At 51.6% G+C, this 22230-nt stretch overlaps 1 protein-coding gene across 1 annotated transcript in view; it reads left to right on the top strand.

Annotated features, from left to right (window-relative positions):
• The window catches only part of PTPRS (protein tyrosine phosphatase receptor type S), a 124161-nt gene that overhangs the window by 11327 nt on the left and 90604 nt on the right, over positions 1–22230 (top strand). Inside the window, exons 2-4 of the mRNA XM_054396087.1 lie at positions 10772–10917; positions 11807–11948; positions 19718–19906. Of these exons, the coding sequence (XP_054252062.1) occupies positions 10772–10917; positions 11807–11948; positions 19718–19906 (477 nt within the window). The remainder of the gene's footprint in view (positions 1–10771; positions 10918–11806; positions 11949–19717; positions 19907–22230) is intronic.

The following is a 22230-nucleotide window of genomic DNA, read 5'->3' as shown; positions in this document are numbered from 1 at the left end:
GAACCAGCAGTATAAATAGACCAGAAGGAAGGATTCTGCTTCCCCTCCAGCAGGCAGGGTAATGTGGTTTTTCTCACCTTGGCTGTCAGAACTAGGAATAGAGCTTTGGTAGCCTCAGCCTCATCCTGCCTCCACTGCTGCAGGCTCTTACCTCCACTTCCTGGGGGTCTGTATCTGAGTGCAATGCAAATAGGAGCCTGGAGGCTCTCTGGATGTGCCAGATCCTCAAAATTCCAAGCCTCATGGCAAGAACATCTTGGCATGGTGCTGGCTAGGAAGGGTCTGCTGCTTCGTGCTGGCTGAGGAGTAAGGTGGGAGCTGGCAGCACAGGCAGGCAGCAGGAGGAGCAAGTGTTGGGGTTGTTGGCCAACCAGTGTAGGAAAGGTGGATGAAATGAGTCCTTCATCTTTCTTACCCATTTTCTGCTTGTGTTAAACCCTGTGCTTCCTTCACTGTTGTCCTTCTTCCCTTTCTTCACTGTTGTCCTTCTTTCCTTCCTTCACTGTTCTTCTTTCCTTCACTCTCATCCTTCTTTCCTTTCTTCACTGTGGTCCTTCTTTCCTTCCTTCACTGTTGTCCTTCTTTCCTTCCTTCACTGTGGTCCTTCTTCCCTTTCTTCACTGTTGTCCTTCTTTCCTTCCTTCACTGTTGTCCTTTCCTTCCTTCACTGTTGTCCTTTCCTTCCTTCACTGTGGTCCTTCTTTCCTTCCTTCACTGTTGTCCTTTCCTTCCTTCACTGTGGTCCTTCTTTCCTTCCTTCACTGTTGTCCTTTCCTTCCTTCACTGTGGTCCTTCTTTCCTTCCTTCACTGTTGTCCTTTCCTTCCTTCACTGTGGTCCTTCTTTCTTTCCTTCACTGTTGTCCTTTCCTTCCTTCACTGTTGTCCTTCTTTCCCTCCTTCACTGTTGTCCTTTCCTTCCTTCACTGTTGTCCTTCTTTCCTTCCTTCACTGTTGTCCTTCTTTCCTTCCTTCACTGTTGTCCTTTCCTTCCTTCACTGTTGTCCTTCTTTCCCTCCTTCACTGTTGTCCTTTCCTTCCTTCACTGTTGTCCTTCTTTCCCTCCTTCACTGTTGTTCTTTCCCTCCTTCACTGTTGTCCTTCTTTCCTTCCTTCACTGTTGTCCTTCTTTCACTGGGACCTTGCAAGAAAGGAGAGGCAGTGGTCCTTCAAGTGACATTCCCTGGTGTCCAGCAGGGAGAAGCCTGCAGTTCACCTGCCCAGCTTTTCCCGAGTCAGGGAAGGGCTTTGGAGGATCAGCAGCAGGCAAGCAGCGAGGTGGAAGCATTTCACTCCTAAAAACCTGTCCTCAGATCTTTTTTTCACCCTCCTTTCCCCAACCTTGCCAGTCCCATCTCCCTGAAGGGAGCCAAGAGCTGCTGACAGTAAGAGGAAGTCTCTGTCTGAACCTATAATTATCCTGTCTGCCTTCCCAGAAAAGGCCAGTTGGGGAGCAAGCCTGCTTCTGTTTCATGGACCAGCCCTACCTTCTCCTGCCTCCCCAATTACTGCCTAATGGACTTTTTATGATGATAAGAGGACTGGGTTGGGGAGAAGTTATTGACAGGGAAATGGAATATAATTCACTCCCCGTTTGTTTGTTCTGTCAGAAAACTCCCGTTTTAATTTTGTTTGTGAGGCACTGAGGAAACAGCCCCTGGGGAAAGAAAAAAAAAAAGGAAAGTGGGAATATGTCAGGAGAGTCTGGATTTCAAGGGGACCAGGGGCTCTGGAGGACCTGTCCAAGGAGGGGGGTTCAATCCATAGAGATCTGCATCTGTCCTGCTCCCAGTTTGCAGCTCTCACCTCTCTCCTGGAGTCAAATGGAGGAGCTGGAGGCAGCTTTCCTGCCTCTATCCCTCTTGCAGGCTCCCCCGCTCCCTAACACCACTGCTTTGCAGTACTCACCCATTCCAAACATCCCAGCCCTGCTCCCCACTCTCCATCTGTCTCAAATTTGGCTGCTCTCTCCTGTTTTCATCTGCTCTGTGGTTTGTCTCTTCTATCCAATCTTCACTTCCTTGCTCTGGCTCTGAGCATCTCCCTCCTATCCATCTTGCTCCACTTCTCTTGGCATTTTCCCTCTTGGTCTCTTCTTTTCCCCACTGATTTTTCCCAGTCTTCCTACCCTCTGCTCCTCTCTTGAGCTCCTGGATTCACTGGTGTGACAAAGCTGCTCCTCTCCTCTTCTGGCCGTGCCTCCCAGCTCTCAGCAGTGCCATCCCCATCTCCACTCCTCCAATGCAGTTGTGCATCTGCTGCATGCATGCAGACCACAGCAGCACAGGTGTGCAAAGCACCTTTCCTAAAGCAGCAGCCAAACATTTCCTGCATGGCTGGGCCTGGGGATCATGTTCCTGGAGAGGCTCTTAGGAGGGGTGATGATAGCACCCCCAGCCAGGACCATGGCTGAGGGACTGCCTGGTGTTCCTTCTCCACTTGTGAGCCTGTCAGCAGCTGTGGAGCATGGAGATGGAGTTTCACTAGATCAGCAGAACGTTTTAGCCCAAAAACCAAAGGGAGGGGAGAGGAGGGAAGAGGAAGAGAAGAGGGGAGAAGTGAGAAGACCATCAGATTCCTGCCTGGTTGCTCTTGATGTTAGCAAGGGGTGGGGAAGTAATGAAGAGAGATCACAGAATGGTTTAGGCTGGAAAGGACCTTAAAGATCCAACCTCCCCACCATGGGCAGGGACACCCTGCCCCTAGACCAGGCTGCTCAAGGCCCTGCTGTCCCCATTCCATCTGATCTGATTGCTGGGAGATCACAAAGCCTCTGTCTGGCTTTTGTGCTTTATCTTCTCTCCCCCCAAGCAGCAGAGGTAGGGGAAGGTCTCTGAGTTGTGTCTCTAGCGTTTTTTTGGTGGTGATTTGGGTTTGTTTCTGTTCCTGTGTGTAGAGGCTGAAGCTGTGTGCAACACCCCCTAAGGTGTTGAGTGCTGAGCAGATCTGTTCAGCCCATCCTGTGCTCCAATCTGCTTGGAGTGTCTAGACTGAGGCAGGCAGCAGGCAGGTGTGAGAGATGAGGGTTGTCACCTCCTCTCTGCGTGTGGCAGACTGAGGTGTGGGGAAGGCTGAGTGCCCAAGGTCAGCCCAGTCTGCCTCAGAGCTGGGAATCTGCATCCTGAGCATGGGAATGATCTGGAGCCTGGAAGAGCAGATTGGGGTCTGCTAAACACCAACAGCAAAACAACACTGACCGTGGATGGCTTCATGGTCTCAGCTTTTACCTGTGTTTGTGAAGGCAGAGCTCCATCTCTGTGGGTCTGGATATGTTGGTGTGCCATGGGGGTCACCCAGAGGGAGCTGGGCAAGCTGGAGAAATAGTCCCAGGGAAACCTCCTGAGGTTCAAGAAGACCAAGTGCAAGGTCCTGCACCTGGGTCGGGACAGTCTTCATTATCAATACAGGCTGGGGGTGATGAGATTGAAAGCAGCCCTGCAGAGAAGGACTCGGGGCTGCTGGTGGACATGAGCACCAGTGGGCACTGGCAGGCAGAAGGTCAGGGCTGCATCAAAAGAAGCATGGCCAGCAGATTGGGAGAGGTGATTCTGTCACTCTGCTCTGGTGAGACCTCACCTGCAGCACTGTGTCCAGCGCTGGGATCCTCGACACAAGGACAGGGACCTGCTGGAGTGGGTCCAGAGGAGGGCCACAGAATCAGGCAGAGGGTTGGAGCACCTCTCCTGTAGGGACAGGCTGAGAGAGTTGGGGTTGTTCAGCCTGGAGAAGAGAAGGCTCTAGGGACACCTTAGAGCTGCCTTCCAGTACCTGAAGAGGGCTACAAGAAAACTGGGGAGGGACTATTTACACAGGACAAGGGACAATGATTTCGGTTGGACATGAGGAAGTTCTTTACTGGAACAGGTTGCCCAGGGAGGTGATGGAGATCTCATCCCTGGACACCTTCAGGGTCAGGCTTGATGAGGCTCTGGACAACCTGCTCTGGCTGGGGATGTCCCTGCTGATGCAGGGGGGTTGGGCTGGATGACCTTTAAAAGGTCCCTTCCAACTCAGTGCATTCTGTGGTTCTCTGGTGTGCACAGAAAGGTTGGATTTCGATCTGTTGGTGTTTTGGAGCTTGGATAAAGGTTGTCACTGGCTGCCATGCCCTGAGCCTCTCTGGGAGGGCAGCTCTGCAGGGAATTGGGCTCAGCACCACGGGGGCTGTTTGTTGAAGGTCAGGCAGGAGCGGTGGGCAAAAGGAAAGCTGCTGGATGCATTTAGGGAGGCAAACAGTGAGGAAATGGCCTGCCTGCTGTGCTCTTGCTTTTGCTGCAGCCTCTGTGGTGCCTCTCAGGTATATCTCATAGTGAGGAGAGTTTGTTCTCCAAGCAAGGAGAAGCTGAAACCCAGCCCTTGGTGTGCCGGCGCCGCGGGTCCGGCGCGTGGGCTTCCACCAGAGCGCTGCCAGCAGGCACTGGGGGCCACCAGAAATGGAAGCAAAAGCTTTTAAAATAGGCATTTTGTAGCTGCCTCCTCTTTTGTCTCCCTGGGTTGCTGCTGCTGCTGCTGCTGCTGTGGGCGAGGAGCCCTTTCAGCCAGGCTGACGCTGCTCCCTGCGCCGGGGCCAGGGGAATGAATGAAGTGGTTTGTCTTTATTTGTGGTCTTTTGTCGAGGTGCTTTCCTGGAGGTGGCAGGAGGGGGCTGCAGAGCAGGGGGTGTTAAGCACAGAGATGAATTTTGCCATCTAAAATCAGCACCAGGTCTCGGCTGTGGAGCTGGAGATGAGAGGAGAGAGATGGGGAGGGGTCAGGGGGAAGCAGAGGTGTGGAGGTGCTTCTCTGCAGCCCCCTCCCCCAGGAAGAGCTTGTGGGGCAGAGGGGCAACTGCACAGAATCACGGAGTACCTCTGGTTGGAGGAGACCTCAAAGCTCATCCAGTCCAACCCTCAACCCCACACTGAAGGGTCAACACTAAACCATGTCCCCAAGTGCCAGGTCCACAAGCTGCTTAAACACCCCCATGGATGGTGACTCCACCACTACCTTGGGCAGCCCATTCCAATGTTTGAGAGCCCTTCCAGCACAGAAGTACTTCCTAACATCCATCCTGAACCTCACCTGGCAGGGCTTGAAGCCATCTCCTCTGGTCCTTGTACACACACTGCCCATTCTCTCCCAAAGCTGGGGCAGATCATCCAGCAGTGTGAGCAGGGACCATCTTCTGCCCTTTTCCATGAAACTACCAGGAGGGCTGGGAAGTGGGCTGGGAAGTGGGCTGGGAAGTGGGCTGGGAAGTGGGCTGGCAGCTGCCATGCTGGTTTTTCACAGCCCTCTGCACCCCCACAGCTTCATTCGGCTGCCTGAGCTGAGCCGGTGCAAGTTTTGCCCTCAGCCTTTCAGGCTGTCTCTCCCATTTTGTGGCTGGAGCGTAGTGAGGTAGTGTAGAGAAAGCTGCTCCTACCCTCTGGTGTGTTCTGCAAGGTTAAGTGCATCCCCAAGCTCCTTGTCCCTCCATAAACCCACCTGCAGTGCTGGCTGGAGGGACGTCTCCAACTGGAAAGCAGGCGCAGGGGAAGCGAGGAAGGAGGCTCCACAGTGCAAGTTCATAGCTGTGCTTTTCCTTCCCCCCACCCTGCTGTCAGCTCAGATCCGTTGTCCATTTGTGCTCTTGCCTCTTTCCCAGCCCTCAAAGCACCTCTGGGTTCTCCAGGCCTTCTCTGTCTTTGGCTTTTGATGTTTCAGACAGGCATATGGTGGCCAGGCTGTCTCCCTGGCTGCTCGTCCATCACCCTCTATTCACCATGGCAGCAGCTCCTGGGGGACAGTTGGGTTTAAAGGGTGACATGTTCCCTCCTTTTCCCCACTCTTACATCTTTCAGCTTTTCAGACTGGTTTGTCATCTGAGCATGATTAGCTGGGAGATGTTGGGTTGTTGGTTTTTTTTGTTACATGACTGTGTTTGAAGAAGTTTTTCTGCTTTGGTGCCACGTGAAAGGAGGGAGGAAGGAGAGGTGAGGCAGCAGCATTTGTCCTCTTCTGGAAGGAAAGCTGCTGTGCTGTGTAATCCTTGCATATGGTTTGATGTCACACAGTTCTCCTCTAGTGCTTGTGCCCTGGGGATGAGGAGGAGACCCCATCCTTGTCACCTCACAGCATCAGAATTCACCGAATCACAGTATTGTCAGGGCTGGAAGGGCCCTCAAGGCTCAGGCAGTTCCATCCCCCCTGCCATGGGCAGGGACACTTTCCACTAGATCAGGTTGCTCAGAGCCACATCCAATTTGGCCTTAAAAACCTCCATGGATGAGGCTTCTACCACCTCCCTGGGCAACCTGTTCCAGTGTCTCACCACCCTCATGGGGATGAACTTCCTGACATCTAATGTAAATCTCCCCTCCTCTAGTTTGGATCCATTCCCCCCAGTCCTCTCCCTCCCTGACACCCTAAACAGTCCCTCCCCAGCTTTCTTGTAGCCCCCTTCAGATTCACAATGTCCCAGCATCAAACATGCACCACATCCCTTCTGAGCAGACACCAGCACCCCCCCTGTTCCCCTAGGCCTCCAACTGGAGGCTGTCTTCTCAGGGCTCAGCACATGGTGCCCTGGCTGTCCCCTGGCTGGGGACACAGAGCCAGGAGCAGAGGTGCTGGGAGGGGTGGCAGGGCAGAGGGCAGGCAGTGTGTGTGCTGCTGGTGGATCTGTGTCTCTCCTTGTGCTCTGTGGCAGCTCTCCAGCGTGTGGCTTGCCCTGGCTGTTGCTGCTGGGAAGTGTGGAGGCGGTGGGCAGGAGTGAAAGGTTCACTTTGGCTTGATGGCTTTCCATTAAGCTGTAGAGAGGAATCACAGGTACACAGCAGTCATCCACTCTTTTCAACCTTCTCTCTGGGGACCCAGACACTGCAGGAAGCCTTTCATAGTAGGAAAAACCTTTTTAAGCTCCAGGTTTTTCCATTCCTGTCTTGATACTGAAAAAAACAAAACAAAACAAAACTCACCAAATTCTGCTGCTTTGCAAGCAGAGAAAGGGGAAAAAGAAAAAAATCTCTTGTGACCACTGGGCCGAGGTGGATCTCAAACTGAAGTGTTTCCAGGACTGACTTGTTCTCAGCTCTCTGTGAGGGAGGACTGGTGAAGTGCTATAAAATCTCCTGGACTGCAAGTCTGTCGTCTGGAAAATGCCAGGCTCTGCTCTTTTCTTTCTTTCTAACTGAGATCCTGCAGCCTATGAGGTATGAGGGGAAACTCTTCAGCCCCTCTGAGTGGGCTGATAAGTGTTTTCCCTTTCCCACAGCACCTTCTCCTACTTTTTGGAGCCTTTCAGTGTGATTTGCAGAGAATTCCAACTGCTTGTTTCCCTTCAAGCTGGACCTGGCATGGCGGAGCTGTGAGAGTCCTACGCAGCAGGCAGGAATTTGTTTCAGCTTTGTATCATCAGCACCTTGCCTGCTTTTCTCCTCTCTCCAGAGGGAAGAGAGATGTTCTGCCAGGGGTGTGGGCTGCAGTGACTGGGGGTGCAGAGTTGGAAGGTGCAATGGGTGGTGATTTGGCAGGGGTAAGGGGAGGGGAGAAGAATCAAAGTCTGGAGCTCAGAGGCTTGACTGGGGGTGCAGAGGTGGAGGGTGCAATGGGTGGTGATTTGGCAGGGGTAAGGGGAGAAGAATCAAAGTCTGGAGCTTGGAGGCCTGACTGGGGGTGCAGAGGTGGAGGGTGCAATGGGTGGTGATGTGGCAGGGGTAAGGGGAGGGGAGAAGAATCAAAGTCTGGAGCTCAGAGGCTTGACTGGGGGTGCAGAGGTGGAGGATGCAATGGGTGGTGATTTGGCAGGGGTAAGGGGAGAAGAATCAAAGTCTGGAGCTTGGAGGCTTGAGCAACTTGACAACTCAGATTCAGCTTTGATTGTCAGTGCTTTTTCCAAGTGAGCAGCAAAATGCAGTAGGTTTTTTGGAGGGGTTATTTTTGTTTGCTTTCTTTCCCTTTGTCTCTCCCTGTCTAAGAGGGAGTTTGGTGTAGGCAGCTTGACGCTGCAGCGTTCACACAGCAGCTCAGCTTCCCCCCTTCTCACACACACTGAGTCAACAGAAGTCCCCCAAAAAGGGATTCTGAGCAATGGCTCCAGGTTCACCATGGGTCTGTTGGTTGGTTGGGATTTTTTGAGCACCATTCCTGTCTTCAGGACAAAAATAGAGCCTTGTTTTCCTCCTCAGCTGTGCTCCCGTGGCATTGCTTGTACCCATTTCAATGTCCATGTGACATTAAGGGTTATTAGAGGCTTTTATTTTAGGAAATCAACTTGCATCAATAAAGTGATCTTAAAAGCCCTGGATGGTTTTGGCTGTACCTTCAGAATTGACTTCTGCAAACTCTTCAGATAACTGAACTGAAGAGGAGAGAGAGGCAGGAAGTCAGGTTGCAGGCAGAGTGAGCATTTCAGAGTTTAGCCTGAAGCAAGGTTTGGATTTCTGCCTTTCTCAGATGGAAGACAGATCCCCCAGTGCCTGTACCTCCAGTGGGACTTGCTTGATAACCTTTAGCTGTAACATTGCAAAGACCCTGACCTCTAAATATAGATTTGGGTATTTATAAATCTGCTGCTTTGTACACACAGCACCGGGTGGGACATAAACAGCTCCTGCAAATTGTGTTTACCTCCAGCATGGAAACAAATGCTTGATTGCATCACATGAGCTTGCTCAGTGGCTTTGCACAGAAGCACAGAATTGTTTCACTGGGTAAAGACCTTCAAGATCATTGTGTCCAACCAGTCTCTAACTCTGCCAAGGTTGGGGCTAAACCATGGCCCTCAGCACCACAGCTCCCCAGCTTTGAAACACCTCCAGGGATGGGGATTCCACCACCTCCCTGGGCAGCCTGTGGCAGTGGTTGAGAACCCTTTCAGTGAAGAAGTTTCTTCTAATGTCCAACGTAAACCTCCTCTGGGGCAGCTTGAGGCCATTTCCTCCTATCACCTGACTCTGGGGAGAAGAGACCAGACCCCACCTGGCTCTAACCTCTTTTCAGGGAGTTGTAGAGAGCCAAAAGTTCTCCCCTCAGCCTCTTTTTCTCTAGCCTGAACACCCCCAGCTCCCTCAGCTGCTCCTCCCCAGCCCTGTTCTCCAGACCCTTCCCCAGCTTGGTTGCCCTCCTCTGGACCTGCTCCAGCCCCTCAATGGCTTTTATTTATATACTGCTGGCCACACCGAGCAGGGAAGGGGAAAATGCTTCCTTTTGCCTTCCAACCCTGGAAAATTCTCTCTGGCTCCCATTTGCCCTCTTGTACAGCTCTTTGCTAGGCTGTTTCCATCTTCTGTACATCCAAATGCTCACACTGCAGTCATGTGGCTGCTCTGCTCAAGAACAACAGACGGCGACTTTATGATCTGAGTGATTTTATTTGAACACAGCTGTGGCCTTGTGATTTAAATATTCCAATAAATTGTAAACTAACTAGATGAGAGGAAACTCTGCAGGGAAAACAGGTTAGAGCATGGAAGGAGGATTCCCTGAGGACAGAGCCAGTGTGGGCTCTGCACAAACACTCCTGGCCTCATCTTGCCCTCATGAGAAAGCCTTTGACACCTTCCCTGGTCAGAAAGCACATCTCAGAGTCCTCTTCTTGCAGAGATGCTCTTGAAGGCAATCAGACATAGGTGGAAATCAGTGGCAGGAGGTGAGGGAGAGGTGCTGCATGCTCAAGAGTTGCTCATTTGAGTCCTTTGGCTAAAATGCAGCCCCAGGCCCTGAGTGTGTTCTTATGAGAGGGCTTTGAGGAGCTTTCAGCTCCTTCCTTCAGCAGTGTGAATTCCAGGTGGTTCTCAAGATGTCTCATGGTGGGAAGAGGGGAAGGGGAACTGAACTGCAGGAGCAGGCTGCAGACCTGGTTGCCACACTCTTAGGTCATGCCAACTGGGTTGTTTTGAAAGGATCACAACTTTCCTGTGCTGGGCTGTGTCCTACCACCTGTTGCTGTGCAAGTGTACCTGTGAGGGCCAGAGGAAAGATTTGCAGCTGAAAGGAAAGGTGCTGAGGAGCTTACACATCCTAAAGCCACTGGCATCACCTTGTTTCACACCATCATCCTCAAGATCTCTATATGCTGTCTTCCTGCTCCGTTTATTTCATGGAACTTTTCCCACCTTTTAGCTCTTCCTATAAATCTCCCCCGCTCCCAGGTCTGCTGGGATCTGGGGTGGATGCAATTCAGTGGCTCTAGAGGATGTTTTCAGTTACCTCTTCCTATAAAATCTCCCCCACTCCCAGATCTGCTGGGATCTGGGTGGAGGGATGCAGTTCAGTAGCTCTAGAGGATATTTTCAGTTACCTCTTCCTATAAAATCTCCTCCACTCTTAGATCTGCTGGGATCTGGGGTGGATGCAATTCAGTGGCTCTAGAGGATGTTTTCAGCTTTACCTCTTCCTATAAATCTCCCCCACTCCTAGATCTGCTAGGATCTGGGTGGAGGGATGCAATTCAGTGGCTCTAGAGGATGTTTTCATCTTTACCAGCTCTTGGTGATGATCATTAGATGGACTTTGCAAGGCTGATTTCCCCTGGGCGAACCAGTTTAAAAGTCCACTCCTCAGAGGCTTTGCAGCATCATTGCATTGAAATCTCTTTGCAGGATCAGGCCCTTTCTCATTTTGTGCTGCAGTTTCTTCCTCTGTTGAGTGGAAGTTAAGATTGCTTGTTCCTAAAAGGCCAAGAGATTTGATTTCATCTGGGATCGTTCGAGAATAGCAGTGATAATGCTGCTGTTAATTACAAGCAGTGTCTATTAGAGTTTGTTTTTCCTTTGTGCCAATAATGATTTTTTTTTTTCCTCTCCCTTAAAGGTCCCCCTGTGTTCATTAAAAAACCTGTGGACCAAATTGGTGTGTCAGGAGGGGTGGCCTCCTTTGTGTGCCAAGCAACTGGAGACCCCAAGCCAAGGGTCACCTGGAACAAGAAAGGGAAGAAAGTGAACTCGCAGAGGTTTGAGGTAAGAGATGTCCTTGAAGTCTGTCTGGAAAGAGAGAGAGAGACTGACACAAAGCAGCAGTCCTCTGCTCTGGCCATTCTCAGACCTGATAATAAAGGGAGGTTTGGAAGGGGAGGAGTTGTAGCAGCAGCAGGAGTGAAATGCAAGCTCTTGGCCATGTCAGCAGCTGGGTTTGTTCCAAAGCAAGAGAGAACTTGGCTCACTTACCTCAGTGGAGGTTTTCTTTTGTTTTATTGGGGTTTTTTCCTCTCCTGGGATACAATAAAAAGCTGCCTTTTCCTTCCCTAAGAAGTTCAACTAAGCTGGTGGTGCTTCAGCTCCCTAAACACACTTTTGATACCCATCCATGGCTCACAGTTTCAACCCTGGGACAGCCCAGAGTGAACGTTGCAGTTGCTGGCAACCAGATCCAAGCAATTGGCATTGTTTAGATAGAAACAAGAGTGGAGGAACAAGGACTGGGAGGTCATCCTGTGGAATTTGCTGTGGGATTCAGCCCTGCCAGGCAGCTGTGTGCTGAGAGGAGCTTTGTGGTGTCAGCTGCCCCTGCATGGGGGAACAAGCCAGGGGTTCATTTCTACTTTGTTTTTGCTTGGATTGTTTCCTCCTCCTTCATCACAGTTGTGCTCTGAGCACCCAACCTGCACACACTGCCACCATGGCTGGTCCTTTCAGAGAGTTTGGGATGGACACAGCAGTTTTGGTGGCTGAGTGGTCAGAGTCAGGGTTGGTATGGGACAGATCCCTGGCAGGTGCCGAGGTGTGTCTGGGGGATGTATAACACACTTGTGTACGTGTTGGTGCCTCTTTTAGAAGCAGGAAGGAACCTTCTGTTGGCAACCCGAGGAGGTTTGCTGCCTAACTGTGTGTCTCTGCTTTCCTCCTGCAGACAATTGAGTTTGATGAAAGTGCAGGAGCAGTTCTGAGGATCCAGCCCCTGCGCACTCCCCGGGATGAGAACATTTACGAGTGCGTTGCTCAGAACCCTCACGGGGAGGTCACCGTCCATGCCAAGCTCACTGTCCTCCGAGGTAAAGACCATGCCTGCCTGCCATGGGCAGTGTCACAGGGCAGAAGGGACCCTCCAGCCCCTCCTGCCCCCTTCAGATGAGTGGGAAGGCTGTGAGAAAAAAAAGCGTGGTCAAGGCACAAAGGTTTTTCTTGGGGTGTTCTGACATCTCAGCTCTGTTTGCTGTTGCTGCCCCAGAGAGTCATAAACTTGCTGTGCAAGAAACAGAGCTGAAACTGGACCACTTTAGGAGGCTTGATGGGATGGGATGGTGAGGTTCCTTCCAACCTGAATTATCTAAAGGCTCCATGGTCTTCCCTCCTCTCCAATAAAAACTCCTTCCCTGGGTTTATGAGCAGCACAGAATCACAGAATGTAAGGGCTTGGAAGGCACCTCCAGAGCCCAACCCCCTGGCAAAGCAGGACCCCTTAGGACAGGTCAGACACCACAGCAATGTGGCACCATTCATCCAGACACCCAAGAGAGCCTTCTTCACAGAGGGTTATGATGGTCATGCATCTGCCTAGGCTCTCACACACTTGGTAGCAGTGCCAGCCTCTCCTCTCCTGCAGGACTCCTCTTGTGGGCATCTTCTGTCTTCCCAGAGGTCCTTTGCTCCATCCACCCTCCAAGAAAACAGCTTCCCTCTCCATTTTGTTCTGGTTCTTTTTTCCCTTGTCCCCACTGTAGAGGATGTTTACAGGGATGCCTCCTTCATGTCATCTGTTGGAAATCTGCTCCCTGAACTCGATGTGGGAGAGGGAGCAATCTGCTGTTGCTGTGGGTGCCTCTAGGGGTTTGCTGTCATTACCCCAGGGATCTGTGAAGTCTTTGTGTGAAACACTAAGCCAAGCTACTTGCTAAAACTCACCCATTTTAAGGGCAAGGATGCTTGGTGCTCTCTACTCAAACCACAGGGACCCTGGCAAGTGACCCTGGCAGCAAGGGTGTGATGGATTTGAGGTGGGGTCTCACAAGAGTAGAGAGGGGATTCCTCCCCTTTACTCTGCACCTTGAATACTGCATCCAGTTCTGGTGTCCCCATCATGAGAAGGACACAGAGCTGTTGGACTGAGTCCAGAGGAGCCCTTGACCTCTCCTTGTAGCAGGAAATATCCCTGGACATGCTCCAGCCCCTCAATGTCCTTCTTGGATTGAGGGGCCCAAAACTGAACCCAGTGTTTGAGATGCAGCCTCACCAGTGCCCAACACAGGAGCACCATCACTTCCCTGCTCCTGCTGGTCACACCATTGCTGATTCCAGGCCAGGATGCTGGTGGCCTCCTTGGCCACCTGGGCACACTGCTGGCTCATGTTCATGCCTGACAGATTTGTGTAGGTGCACTCAGATCTGTGTGTAACTGCCTTGCCTGGCATGGCATTTAACCTTCTGCTAGCAGTGCGTGGGGGCTGTATCTGTCAGGAGCTGGAACAGTGCTTTGTGACATGCCTGAGTCTAGCTGTGGTTATCCCAGCAGGCTGGGAGCCTTCCTCCTCACACTCATTCCCAGAGATTCCTTGGGGGCTGTGACAGTTTGGGAGGAGGGCCTCCCTGCAGTCATATTCCAAGTCTCTACCCCTTGAATTTAGCTACAAGCAGGGGCAGGGGATCAGCTGCTGCCCTCTCAAATCCCCTGCATTCTCCTGGTGCTTTTGTGATGCTCTCCTCCCAAGGCAAGCTGCTGAAGTGATGAGCTGAGCTCTGGGAGTGTCCTCAGGGACCAGGCTTCTCTCTGTGAGTCTTTGGTATCAAGCTCATAGACATGTCAGGCAGAGAGACAGCTGACAGCAGCAGAGCTGCATCTCCCCTCCACCCCCCCAATCATCCCACCAGAGCCAGACTGCTGCCTGCTTTGCTCCTCTCTTCTGCTGTACCTAGGAGGACCTTGATGGTAGCTTTGTTAGGTGGTTGTGCAAGCAGCATCGAGGGGTACCCAGGATGAGGAAGGCTGGGGGAGCAGTAATTAGTTGTAGGCTTAGGCTGAGATGTTGAAGCAGTTTTTGGAGCATCCCCTCCTCTTCCCTGCTCAGTTGGACTTACTCCATCCTTAATCTTTCCTTAGCTTTCACATAGCAGAGATTGTCTGCTCTTGATCTGTGATTTTAAGTGCTGGGAATGTTAAAAAGCCCCAGCACAAATCCACACATCTCCACAATGACAGAGCTGCCATGCTGCCATCCCTTCCTCTCTTCTTTCCTTCCCACTCTCCACTTTGTCTTTTCTCCACCTTTCCTTGTGAGGCTTCCTTGTCCTTCTCCTCCTCCTCCTCCTCCTCCTCCTCTCTGTCTCTCTTCTCTCGGTTTCAGAGCTACTGCTAAGCATGAAGGTGGAGGCTGCTCCACAGCTTGGAGATGAATGTGAGCTGTCACTTGCAGAAGCTGTTACCTTGGCACACTGGAAACCTGGGCCCCAGCTGTTACAAGCTGTGTAGGATGTGCTTTGTAGGAGCTGGGCAGTGATGATCTCAGTCAGACAATCATAGAATGGGCTGGGTTGGAAGACACCTCCAAAGCTCATCCAGTCCAACCCCCCTGGAGTCAGCAGGGACATCTTCCACTAGATCAGGCTGCCCAGAACCCTGTCCAGCCTCACCTTCAATATCTCCAAGGATGGGGCCTCAGCCACCTCCCCGGGCAATCTGTTGCAGTGTTCCAGTGCCCTCATGGTGCAGAACAGTCAGGCACCCAGGTGTGTACCTCCATGCTGCACACAGGCATCAACAGCTATGAGCTTCCCTCCAAGCCCCTTGCAGACAACCTCATGGACAGCAGAAAAAAAAAAAAAAATCCATTATTTCCTACTGGATGCAGCTGCTGAAGGGATTGAGAGCAGCCCTCTCTTTGCTTATGCAGATGACTACTCCTGGATCAGACCCTGATAGAAATCCACATGAATTCACTCAAAAACAGGAAGCTGCAGGAGTGGAAACCCCTGGGAGCTTCTGAGAAGGAGAGCTTGTGATGGACAGCATTCAGCTTAGGCTCTGCTGGCCTGTTTGTCCTTCCTGCTCTGCTTCTCCAGGGACCTGAGTTTTGATAGGGCTGTGGAGATTTGTTGTTCTTTCCACAGCTGGCTAGACAGGCTGCCTGCAAACCTGATTCCTGCAGGGCCTGAAGAAAAGGAAAGAGAGTGGTTTGGGGAAGCATTCTCCAGTTATTGTTGACTCCAACTGCTGTCATTTTTCATTACAGCTTGGGCAGAAGGGAAGGGAGTTGGACACTGGCACCACAGGCTCTTGATGCAGTTTCTCTAAGCTCCACACTCCCAGGAAGGATCTACAGTTTTCAGTTCTATTATTATTATTATTGCTTCCTGAGGCTGAGGGACCTGGGGTTGTTCAGCCTGAAGAAGAGGAGACCTTACTGCTCCCTACAGCCACCTAAAAGGAGGTTGGAGTGAGGCTGGTGTTGGCCTCTTCTACAGGGGAGCCACTAAACCATAGCCCCAGGTGCCATGGCCACACCTTTCTTGAACACCTCCAGGGATGGGGACTCCACCACCTCCCTGGGCAGCCTGTTCCAATCCCTGACCACTCTTGCAGCAAAGAAATTTTTCCTCATCTCCAACCTAAACCTCCCCTGGCAGCATTTCAGGCCATTTCCTCTCTTCCTCACTTCAGCAGCATCCTCATTGTGGCTTTCTGCATTGACTCCACAGTGTCTCAACATGCTCACACCCTCCTTCTCCTCTAAATTATTAAACAACTGTGCACACCCTGTGGGAAAAAAAAGCAGCAGCAAAAGCTTTATCTTTGCTTCTCATGCTCATTTCCAGCACAGCTAATTATCTAAACAACAGAGCTGCCACCTTCCAGAGTGACAAGGGGACAGTGAGCACCAGGGTCTCCCTCTGCTCTCGCTGGTGACCCTTGCTGCTGTTGCATGGCTCTGTGCTCCAGCTTGGTCCCAGGCATGTCCCCCAGCACAGAACATGTCCTCTGCTAGGATTTATTATACATGAACACTGGAGTGCTCTTCTCTCCTCTCCCTGCCTCTCTTTCCATCCTTCCTCCTCTGTTCTTTCTCCCCCTGCTTTGTTCGGTGGTTTGGAGCTGGTCCAGCAGCCTTCATCATGGGGGGACCTTTCAAGAGCTCAGCCTAAGAGCAGATATTTGGGGTGCTCTGTTAATAAAGGCAACTGCAACATGTGAAAGCATTTGCCTGCCTCAGCTAGCCTGATTCCATGATTTCCAGCTGCCCAGGTCATAGAAGCCTGGAATGGCTTAGGTTGGAAGGGACCTCGGAGATCATCTACTGCAACCTCCCTGCCATGGGCAGGGACACCTCTGAACTAGACTCAGTTGTTCAGGGCTTCATCCAACCTGGCCTTGAACACCTCCAGGGAGGAAGCATCCACAGCCTCCCTGGGCAGCCTATTCCAGAATCTCACCTCAGAACTTCTCCCTGAGCTCCAGTCTAACCCTGCTCTCCCTCAGCTTCAAGCCATTCCCCCTTGCCCTTTCGCTGGACACCCTCAGGAAAAGTCCCTCCCCAGATGTGCCCTTGAAGCATCTCCAACTTGGTTCTTTTGTTCTTGCAGTTTTCCTGGGCTGTTTTCAGGAAGGGAATTCCCAATCCAAGCCATCTCTTCTTTCTTTCTTTGGTACCAAGTTGTGAGTGCTGTTTGGGGACTGCTGGGGAGGGTGGCAGGACGTGTGTGTGCATGGCTTGTGGGGATTGAGTTGAGGTTGTAATTGCATTAGGAGAGGGAATCCAATTGTTAGGGGATGGAGGCAGCTTCACTTTCCTGGCAGGAAGGAAATGTGAGCACTTTGAATCAGTGCAATATGTGATGTTCAGAGATGCTTCCTCCACTGCTCTGATCCTCCAGTCTGATCACGCCTCTAGTCACAGTTGTTTTAATTAAACTCAGAGGAATTCTGCACATTGTGCTGCAAGATTAACATTTTTGTTTAATTAGAACCACTCAGACTTGGAGCAGGCCTCCCCCAACACACACACACAGACACACACATGTGCAGGCACACACACACACCCTGCCAGGCAGGGGGGTTGTGCCCTCTGGGGGTTAATTGGTTCCATGAAAGGAAGGGACAGGGGCGGGAGGCAGGTGGAGAAGCACTGCCAGGGAGAGGGATAAAAGCAGGAATCAATAATGATGTCATCTGCAGCCAATGAGGCAGCAGCTCCTTCCCAGCACACCACCACTGCTGGGTACACAGCAGAAGGGAAGGGAGGACGTTAAAAGCCTGCCTGAAAGCTGTGCAAAGGCAGAGCCATTCCCAGGGCCCCTCTGTCCTGAGCTCACTCTTGCAGGGGGGGGAGGCTGGGGTTTTGCAGCTCAAGCACACGGTGCTGGGAGACTCCTGCAGTGCCCCAGCACAGCCTGCTGAACTGAGAGCTCACAGGGTTTGGTTCAGGTCCCTGATTAAAGGTGGGGTTTGATGCTGAGTTGGAACGCAGTGCCCCGGTGGAGAGGTGCTTCAGAGGCACCAGAAATGGCTACACCTTTCTACTGCTGCCAGTTTGGCCCTGCTGGGGGATCTGGCTTGAGTGGAGCAGATATAAAATGGTTCATGTTTGTGTTTGTGGTCAGATTCCTTTGGTAGATGAGGAGAGGTGTGGTTAATACATTTCACTCTCCAGTGAGTCACAATAGAGCCTTTAGAACTCCCCAACAATGGTCAGAGGAAGGAAACAATGCAGGTTTTTAAACACACAATTGAGGCATTTAAAGCCTTTTCTTCTCCACAGTAGCTGTGTGCTGTTAATAACAGAATTAGTCGAGAGTTTCTTGGCCTCAGGAGTCAGAGCACAGCACAGCACAAACCTTTGGCTCTGAATTCAGGGAGTTTTACAAGCTGGGTGTGAGGCACAGCAGCATGGAGCAGCTCTTACCTGAGCTGGTGGAGAGCAGCGCTGGGGTCTGGTGAGTCTGCTTTGATCCTGGAGGAAAAGGCACCCACAAAGCAAGGCTACTGGGATTCTCCCTTGTTCTACCATCTCTGGCTTCAGCCCTTACATCTCACTCCCTACAACTCCCAGAAAGGAGGCTGGAGCCAGCTGGGGGCTGGTCTCTTCTCCCAAGTAACAAGTGATAGGACAAGAAGAAATGGCCTCAAGTTGTGCCAGGGGAGGTTTAGGTTAGATATTCAAAGAAACTTCTTCACTGAAAGGGTTCTCAAACCCTGCCACAGGCTGCCCAGGGAGGTGATTGAGTCCCCATCCCTCAAGGTGCTGTGGTGCTGAGGGCCGTGGTTGAGCATCAGATGTTGTAGAGGTAGAGAGTGATTGGACTCAGTGATCTGAAAGGGCTTTTCCAACCAAAGCAATCCCCTGAATCGATGATTCTCTACCTAGTTTGGCTCCATGCCTGCTGACAGGTAACGTGCCAGCAGTAGGAAATGAGCTCTTGTTGTGTTTGCAGTTGGCAGGGCTGCCTCCCAAGCAAGGCAGAGGGTTTCCAGCCTGTCCCTGCTGCTGCTGGAAGAGCTTCCATTGCTTTCAGTGGGGAACTGATTGTGATGGATGTTGCCTTTTCAAAAATCCCACCTTTTCTGCTCCCTCACCTGCACTGGGGATGGATTCAATGCCATAAACTCCCAAGGCTGTGATCCCTCCACACACCTCATTTGCACTGCTGGAGGCTCCCTGCCAAGCCTCACCTTGGTGCTGGCATCCTCCTTCCAGGCTGCCCTCCCCTAGAGGTTTGGTTTTCTTTGGGGGGGAGGAGAAATGGCACATTCCTGGGCTGCATCAGCCAGCACAGAACAGCTCCCTTCCATGTGAATTAGGAGGTCATGCCCAAGATTGTGGGGGAAGCTCTGGGGTTTGTGTTAGTTATCACAAATTAGGCAGCACTGGTTCGGGTTGCCCTCCTCACCCTCATTAGCGAAGGCAAAGGCAGGATTGAGAGGAAGCAGGAAGCTCAGTGGAGCTTCTCCTCTAGGTGCTAGTGCCTTGTCCTCCTTCTTCTTCGAGGGCAGCAGCACTCTGAGTTAATAAATCTGAAGCTCACACCCTGTCTGACAGCTCTTGGCTCGTTGTTGTTCTGTGTGTCCCCCCTGGTAACTGCAGCTGGACACTGTTTTCCTCTCCTTTCTCTCTGAGTTTCCAGCCTGCCTTTGACAGCCCTCTTCATTATTTCTCTTGGGCACTTCTGGCACTGCTGTGGGGTCTGGAGCAAGAAGATGAATCCCTGGTTTCAGTGTGACTGTGCAGCCTGCACTCTGCAGAGCAGGGGGTGTGCAGCTTCTGATTCTGGGAAGAATCAGAGCAGGTCGCTTCCCTGACACAGGACTTCAGTGTGAGACCTGGAGAAACTTTGGAATGACTATTCCCATGCCCCAGAGGGTTTAATGGGTGGCATTTAAATGTAGAATCTTACCATAGACTGGTTTGGGTGGGAAGGGACATTCAACACCATCCAGTTCCAAGCCCCCTGCCGTGAGCAGGGACACCAGGTTGCTCATGCCCCATCCAAGCAGGCTTGGAGCCTCCACAGCTTCTCTGGGCAACCTGTTCCAGTGCCTCACCACCCTCCTGGGGAAGCATTTCCTCCTAATGTCCCATGTAAATCTGGATCCTTCCCATCTGAAGCCATCACCCCTCACCCATGCCTTTGTACAGAGTCCCTCTGCAGCTCTCCTGTAGCCCCTTTCAAATCCAGGAAGGTTGCTCTGAGGTCTTCCTGGAGCCTTCTCTTTCCCAAATTGAACAGCTCCATAGCAGGGAGTTTAACCACTCTTCTTCTCTCCCCTCAGAGGACCAGTGACCTACAGCTCCCTAGCAGGGATTTTAACCACTCTTCTCTTGCTCTCTGCCCTCAGAGGACCAGCTACCTCCTGGCTTCCCAAACATTGATATGGGACCCCAGCTGAAGGTGGTGGAGCGGACACGAACGGCCACGATGCTGTGTGCAGCCAGTGGGAACCCAGACCCAGAGATCACTTGGTTTAAAGATTTCCTGCCTGTTGACCCCAGTGCCAGCAATGGGAGAATAAAACAACTGAGATCAGGTAAGGTCTCTGGGTGGCATTGGAGGGGTTGAGAACTAGCCAGAGGTTTCTGAAGCAGGAGAGAGGGCTGACAGAAATGGGCACCATTGGGACGGATTGTGGGGGGGTTAGCTTTCCTTTGGTCTGGGGACTCCTGTGCTGCCTCAGGTTGAGTAGTGGTTGGAGTATTTTCCTCTCCAACCCATCCTACTGCTCATTTAACACAGAGGGAATCCCAGCAGGGAGGCTGGTTCCCATCCAGGGAATGCAGGAAGTAGTTCACTGCATAATGGTGCTCAGGGGAAACTGGGGACTAGATGGAGCTGAGGGTTTCATTCTCAGGCCAAGAACTGGGGAAGGAAGAAGGAAAAAAGCACTACAGCAGATGTGGCATTTCAGGCCACACACATCTGGTATAGGGTGCACAGCTCAGCCAGCCTCTGGCTGTCAGAAATGATCCTGTTGGTGTAAGTTGAAGCTTTCAAAGCTGGCACTGAAGAACAGCTCTTGCAAGATCTCTCCAGCATCAAGTCCCTGCAGTCATCGCTGGAGAGCAGTTGGGAGCATTCTGGAGTGAGCTCTTGGTGGTCAGTGGCACTGCCCACAGAGTGGATCTCCATGGACAGATGTACCCCAGCATCGTGGCTCTTGTCAGTTTTCTGTCTTTCCCCATCTGCTTGTCCATCTGTCTCTTTTGTTTGCTTTCTGTTTGTTGTTTAGTGTGTGTCTCAACACCACATCTCTTAAGCCTCCCAGTTCAGGAGCTGGGTTTTACCCTCACTGGAGCTGCCAGCTCGCTCTGTGTGTGTGTGCATGCAAGGAGGGCACAGGTACATTGAGCTTTGGGTACTACTAAGGAGCACTTCCATTCCCCAGCTTAAAAAAACACCCTAAGATCCCTCTGATAGCTGCAAATGCAAGACAGGCTTTGGAAGTGTTGCCTTTTGACCAAAACCAACCCCAGCAAGCACCAGTCTCACTTCAGCTGCTCAGAACGTTCCTTTGGGCAAACCAGATGGAGCATTTTCCAGGGTCTTTATTGGCCAAGGAATGGCATTGTCATAGGGAGAGAATCCTGGAATGGCTCAGTTTGGAAGGGACCTCAGAGGTCAGCTACTCCAACTCCCCCTGCCATGGACAGGGACACCTCTTAACTAGACTCAGTTGTTCAAGGCCTCATCCAGCCTGGTCTTGAACACTCCCAGGGAGGAGGCGTCCACAGTCTCCCTGGGCAGCATGTGTCAGAGTCTCACCACCCTCAGACTGAAGTTCTTCCTGGTCTCCAGTCTAACCCTGCTCTCCCTCAGCTTCAGACCATTCCCCTTTGTCCTGTCTTTAGACACCCTCATGAGAAGTCTCTCTGCAGCCTTCCTGCAGGATCCCTTCAGCTATTGGCAGGCAGCTCTAAGGTGTCTGTGGACTCTTCTCCAGGCTGAACACCCCCAGCTCTCTTAGCCTGTCCTCACAGCAGAGCTGCTCCAGCCCTTGGATCATCCTTGTGGCCTCCTCTGGCCTCACTCCAACAGCTCTGTGTCCTTCTTCTGCTGGGCTGCAGCACCTGGGGTTGCTCTCTTCATGTCAGACATTTCACAAGTTGGCCAGGCAAGGGTCAGCCAACTGCTCCTACCCAGAGCACTGCTGGCTCTGGGGGAATCACTCCTGCCCACTGTGAAGCTGGATCTGAACATCAGAGAGGGGCACCACCTGGTTTTCCTCTTCCTGTGTTTAGCAGAGATCCTTGACAAGATTTTCAGTTCTGTGAGCCATGAGTGGAAAAGATTCAGTTCAGCTCCAGTTCAGCTTGGCTTTTGAACACCTTCCTAAATGGGTCCTTCTCTAGTGAAGCAAACTTCCAAGCTGCTCCTTAAAAGTGCTTTGTTGAATTAGAATGGGCTGCTGAATGCCACAAACAAGAGATGAGATTGACCTCCCTTGTTTTATCATCACAGCTGAGGCAAATGCAAATTAAAGGAATCACTCAGCATAAATAATGAGAGGTAAACTAGAATTAGATCCTGCTCCGTGCCCAGGATCCAAAGTGTGAGTAATGCAGAGCCAGATTATTTTTAATGCATTTCTCATCTTGCTCAAATGCCTTTATACTCTTAAACTGGGTTTGATCTGGTGTTTTCCTCAAAGCCACACCAGCACTGCATTTTAATTCCACTGAATTGCTTTGCCTCACAGTGAACTCTTGGCCCCTCTGATAAATCAGAAGATACCTGCTGAGAATTAATCTCATTTACAGCTGCTTTGAATTAGGAGACTGGTGAAACCCTGAAGCATCCCTTTTGTCCTTAGGGGTGGAAACCTGTTGCTTGTGTGAAAGGAAGAGCAGATTCCTG

Source organism: Indicator indicator, chromosome 36, assembly GCF_027791375.1.
Source record: "Indicator indicator isolate 239-I01 chromosome 36, UM_Iind_1.1, whole genome shotgun sequence".
NCBI lineage: Eukaryota > Metazoa > Chordata > Aves > Piciformes > Indicatoridae > Indicator > Indicator indicator.
This window is presented reverse-complemented; position numbering and strand designations above follow the sequence as displayed.